The sequence below is a fragment of the Brassica oleracea genome, chromosome C5 (genome assembly GCF_000695525.1).
Source record: "Brassica oleracea var. oleracea cultivar TO1000 chromosome C5, BOL, whole genome shotgun sequence".
Classification (NCBI taxonomy): Eukaryota; Viridiplantae; Streptophyta; class Magnoliopsida; order Brassicales; family Brassicaceae; genus Brassica; species Brassica oleracea.
The window spans coordinates 35,911,250-35,917,448 of NC_027752.1; the positions used below are offsets into that span (position 1 = coordinate 35,911,250).

A 6,199-nucleotide genomic window follows, 5' to 3' on the forward strand; every position below is an offset into this window, starting at 1 on the left:
GTTCTACTCTGTGTTTGTGACATAAGATATGCAGAGGAGTTCTCTGTAAAGCACTTATCGAACTTTTCTTGGTACTTAACGGTCCTAGACCCCCCAAATTTGAAAGAGTTAATATATATAATATATGTTTGGTGGCCCTAAATTTTGTATTAATATCTATACTTAAATGTTGTTTATAGCTTCCAAAATCTCTCCATGTAGATTGTTATCCCAAAACTTTGTAACATTTTGGGCTTCAAGGAAAAGTAAAAGCTTTTGTATTTGATTTTGAATCTTATGGCTAGAAACATAAACTATGTTCAAATCTAAAAAATAAGAACCAAATTCTTGAAATCTAATTGTTTCTTGGCATATATTTATCTGCTTTCTCTAAAAGTGTTTACTCTTGCTTCACGTTCTAGAGGAGCAATTCTGATATCTATGCTTTCCCTTGCTGGAACCTGAAGAGCTTCATCGCAGTCGCCTAAGATCTTTTGGCATGTCTCAACCAGACAGTGTCTACATTTCGGACAAGTGATATGTTGCGTAAGCCACTTGTCGATACAACGAACGTGGAACCCGTGGTTGCACTTAGGAAGCAGCCGTATCTGTTCACCAGCTACGAAATCAGACAAACAAATAACACAATCCTCGCCGAGCCCTGAGAGGTTCATCTCACGTGAGTATTTCACTACTGGGAACATCTTGAGAGCTTTCTTCTTGATGCCTTTGTTTGCTGCTAGTGTGGACGGGCTTGAGATGGGTTCAGAGATCATGAAGCTCGAGTGACGTCTGAACACGCACCGGATTACGTAATGCAACCCAAGTGAGCAGATGATACCGCACACAAGGACTGAGAGAAGAAGGAGAACGTTGCCGCTCAAGTTGTTCTTTTCAGGTGCATGAGCTTGTTGCTGTTGTATGGTGTGACTAAATGGGAGTTGCTGAAGCAATTTTCTCGAGATGAAATGTTCTTGGAAGACTTGAGATGAAGAAGGTAAGTGATCTGAAGACATGTTTACTCTCTTTTTTTTTTTTTTTCGGTTTCTCTTGTGCTGTTTTATTTCCTGAATTGGTTGAAAACGGTGTTTATATATAGATTTGATGATACTTTAAGTTAGTGGGGACTATATGAATTATATATTTTAGAAATCAAATTTATTTTAAGAGCTTATCCAATTCCACCAGTCCTTGTGTGTACAGATTGTGCCTATGTCCATATCTTTTCCAAATACAAAATGCTTTTGTAGGGACAATCATTTAGTCTTATAAATAACTTATAATAATATTATAAATACAACATAAAATAGTCTTGATATCAATGATTCTTATTTTAATCAAAGAGGAAGGGAGGGACCTTGTTGAGTTGTATCTCTATTATGATATGTGGAGAGTTGTAAAGGAGTGTTGTTTGTTTGTTGCTTTTATAATTCTCTGTATTATTGTGTGCTTTTCTCTACATGTGTTATGTCGCTTCATAATTCTCTGATTCTCTCTATATGTCAAAATACCTTTCTAATAAAAGAAAGTTTACGTGAGTAAATTTGCTAACTCTGGAGAGCGCTTGCAACTAAAGTCAATGAAATTACTATATGTGTACAAATAGAATCACAACTGCGTATAGTGGACGATAAAAAAATATTTTTTTTCTTTTTCTTTTTTTTTTTTTTTTTTTTTTGGTAATCCAGGGTTCCCCGCTTCGCGGGTCATTCCATGGGCCCGGTCAGGTAGCGGGCCGGCTTCACCCGAGAGGGTATGTCCTGAGCCCGAAGGCCAAGTACCCGCTTCGTGACATGGATGATCAGTTCGCCTCTGGCTGGCGTCGAACCCGGAAACATGACAATTGGCCCCCAAGACTCTAACCAGTTGAGCTGATTCATCCCGTCGTTGTTTAGACAATTGTTCATTTGATCATTTCATTTCATATAATCTTTACCCTTTACAGGTAATATATGCAGAATCGTTTTTTTGATAGTGTAATGATTTTTCAAGATCTAAATGATATACTTGTCTGCATATATATATATGTGAACTTTTTCTGAATTATTGAGTTATATTAATATATTTATTTTTATTCTTTCTGCAAAAAAACGCCAAAGAAAAGAGGAGGAAACGAAACAGATGTAATCGGCTCTATTGCCTGTTTTCGGTTCTATACTACACAAACGTTATCGTCTAGATTTTGGTTTTGTCTTTTGCGTCGTTATTATCTTCCCTAACCTTATTCTCTGGTGCCATATTAGTTGCTTTTAAATTTTAATGTGATTGTATAATCTCAAACACAATTCTCCAACCCTTGAGAAAATATAGTATGGTTTTAAATCTACGACAATCGATATTCGGGACGATAATTCGTTTACGGTATTAAGAACGTTGCAAGTTTCATCAAGTTTGACTGATAAAGCATATACCATTACATATTGCTCTTAATCAACATAGTAAGCTTTGAGTGAACATTCATAATTTTCTAACTAAAAAGGGGCTTTAGTATGTATAAATCCTATGTGGTATGTTGAATATTCAATTCTAGATAGAGACTTGGAGATAGATATAACTAAAATTTGTGGTTGTGGACATGGAGCACCCCCAAAAAATCACATACAAGTGGGATACTTGGTTTTTTAACCCTACTTTTTCTCATTTTTTATTTGCCTCTTTGATTAATTTAATGAGCGGTTATGAGAAAGTTTTGAGATATAGATCTAGTACTTGGTGCTCATGTGAAATATTTTGCATGTCGCGTAGGCTACTGTTAAGTTACAGAATTTGAAAATAATCTTGTAGTAATCCCATAACTAAAAAATAATGTGTAGTGCGTTAAAAGAGATTTTAAGATGAATACTGATTGACAAAAAAAAAGATGAATACTGATTTCCACATCGATATTATCGTAGACATAGGTAAACACTTCAACGTACAGGCAGCATAAAACATGTTTACAAATATTTGTGTTGGTATAATTGTCGGTTATTACTATCATTTTCTTAACTCTACAAGAAGGGTATAACTGTCGGTTATTACTATCATTTTCAATAATATCCTTCTTGTAGAGTTAAGAAAATGATAGTAATAACCGACAATTATACCAACAAATTTTTCAATGTGTAGTGCTTGTTTCAATTAGTTTTAACGTACGTTAACGTAGAATCAAATCTTTGACCGAAGCTGAGGCAGCAATGTTTTGAATGGTTCATGTTTTAGCCAAAAGAAAAAATGGTTCATGTCTCTTATAATTCATTTTATTAGGTTTTTTTTTTTGTTTTGGACAAAAAAATCATTTTCTTAGGTTTCAACTCATTTCTAATGAGTACTATCCAAAATAAGCATAGTTTAATGTGTCAATGAACCAGTTAAGGATCAAATCTAAATCGCAGATGGGCTTGTAGTAGCCCAATTAAAAGAAGTATGTTCTAAAGAGAAGTGTATCTGACTTGTTTGGTAAAACCACGTCATTTCCACTTACTATTAATATCTTGTGATTTTCATAGCTCTAACCTTATCATTTCTCTTCTTTTAGGTTCATCTTGCATACATTTAAGTGTATTTAGTGTCTTTGCATCTGTATTTGCTTCGTAGAACCTTTGGAGCAGGTATTTAAGTGAAATGAGCAATTCAAGAGATGAAATGAGTAAAATGGAGAAATTGAGGTCGTAGGAGTGTACTAGCGGCCAGGCTAGCGGTCTCTGCCTAAACCACTAGAAACACAGTTTAACAGTGGCCACATCTAGCGGCCTCTATCTTCGCCACTAGAAAAAGACGGAGAAAACCCGAGGAAAACTCCAATCAATTCCATTTAATCTGGGGCACATTGGTTTAACCATGCACCGCGAGAGTCAAAAGAATCTAGCGGCCACCTCTAGTGGTCTCTACCTAGGCCGCTAGATATGTCCAGAAGACGAAGAAGATGCTCCCAACGGCGTCCATAGCGACCAGAATGAAGGCCACTACACTCCCTTTGCTAGTGGTTCCTCCAAGCAGTTTGAAACATAGCCGCTGCTGTCACTTAACCTAAAGAGATTTTGTGTTTTTAACCTCCTAGTATAAATAGTCTTTGTTAAGAAAGAAAATCATTTTATCCATTGTAAAACAATAAAACTTTTTGGATCTTTGGAGTTTATGCAATTAGTACTTCCATTCAGTTGATAACTTGTGATTATCTCTTCTTCTATCTTGATTATGCTTTTATCTATCATGAGTTTAAGTGTAACTAAGATGATTACTGAGTAATCAACTTTTGAATCCATCGGTTAGGTAGATGTAGGGTGATTAATGAAGAGTTAAAGTGTTTGATGATTAGATCTCTTTGTTTCTATGCATATTGAGTGTTTTTAATGCTTGATTTGACTTGATCACTCTCATCTTGATAATAAGTTATTTTATACCTGAAATGTGTTTGTTAAAATGCTTGACTGAACTTGATATTGCTTTTGCTTGAATAACCAAATGGATTTGATTTTAGGGTTGCTAGATGGTTAATAGACTTGAATATAATTCATGCTTTAATGATTTAAACCAATAAGAATTGATGTTTAATTCATGATTGCATAGGGGTCTTTGCCTTGGGAAAAAATGATCTTTATTTGTGTTCTAAACCTATAGAAACCTAATTGCTTGAAGTTAACACCTTGACTTGAATTTAATTACCTTAGATCAATTGCCTTAAGCCCATGGGTTCTTACTTGATCAATTGATTGAAAGTTTGTTACTTTATTGCTTAGTATCTTGTTACTTGAATCATATCATTTCACAACCTTGATTGCACTTAGATTAAGCATTAATTTACATTCTCTTTGGATCAAAATTGCTTAAGATTGGATTGACTCTTAGTTACTACTTTGACATACGATTAGAAATAGTCCTTATCAACTAAGCAACAATAACAACAGAAAAAACTCTAAATATGAGAGGATCATCCCTTGGCAGAGAGTTTTCGCAAGTAAAGCATTCATGCAGACGTCCATGTTGCCCACACGCACTGGGGAAGTATGTAAACTTCATTGATTCTTTGTTACAAAGGTTCTTGGATGTTTAACGTGTTGGTCCCTTTTTTTGACTGAAACACACTAAAAAGTGCTCTATGGATGTGTGTTGGTCTTTGGCCTCGTTCGTTTGTACATCTGGAAAATGCATACAGATGGTCCATCTAACATAACTGTCTTATGCAAATGATCTAAAGTTGTTCATTTATGTATTTCGTCTATGTATCCAGGTGAATCATCTGAATGCAACTATATTCATTTGTTTTTTTTTTTTATAATTTGCATCTGCATCCAGATGTATCTGTTACTAAAATGAGCAAAATAGACTTATTTTTACATTTTTGACGAAAATTGCGTTTTAAAATTTTGACGAAAAATGTATTTTTCGGTTTTGATCATCTGGGTGAGTAAACGAACATCACCTTTCCCTGTTTTACTAACATCTTGACTGCTTGTTTTACTGTACATAATCTGCTTGGGTCACTAACGGTGTTTGCTCTCAGATGGCTAGCTCTTCCTGATGCGGTTGAGGATAAGTTCTCTCGCTTCAGGCCATCGGAATGTTAAAAAGTATCCAGTGATGAAGTGAGTAATATTTACACCATGGCCTTTTTGAGCAATTATGAAAGTAATTACTTTTAGTGATCAGAAGGCATAAACCATTAAATTAAATTTTGTTTTTTTTATTAATCAAAGGTGTCCAGCAGGCCATGACAAAATAAATAATTATGAAATTAGTTAATCAAAAACAGATTAATTATGAAATTAGTTTTTTTTTTATGGACTTTTTGCAAAACTGACTCAAAACTCAAAGTCAAACCTAAAACTAACTCATGCTTTTTTTGGATTTTTTTTTTGTCTTATTCACGAAAATGCCATCAATTTTTAGATCCAAGGTTTATATAATTCACGAAAATGTCATCAATTTTTTTTTTCCGAAAATGACATTTTTACTCTTTCACCCTCATCATCTTCAAGTAATTACAAGATTGTCATTGTCATCAATACCCCAACCACCATGAACAACCAATTTGAAGCTCTTAATGCACCTAAAATCGATTTACACTCTCTCTTTCTCACTAGTTATGAACTAAAAACAACATCTCTTTCACTTTGCCTCCATATTCATCCAAAAAACTCAAGCTTTTGATTCAAATTTTTTTATGGTTGATAGAGCCATTCAAGCATACTATTCTTGGCGGGTTACTTTCGTTTGAGATTTTGGGTGGTTGGAGAAGACT

At 34.5% G+C, this 6,199-nt stretch overlaps 1 protein-coding gene across 1 annotated transcript; it reads right to left on the reverse strand.

Moving 5' to 3' along the window:
- Window positions 1-240: 240 nt before the first annotated feature.
- LOC106293201 (RING-H2 finger protein ATL77) lies at window positions 241-1,047 on the reverse strand. Its single transcript, XM_013728861.1, has one exon. The coding sequence runs from the start codon at window positions 993-995 to the stop codon at window positions 357-359; it is 639 nt and encodes a 212-aa protein (XP_013584315.1). The 5' UTR covers window positions 996-1,047; the 3' UTR covers window positions 241-356.
- Window positions 1,048-6,199: the final 5,152 nt, after the last annotated feature.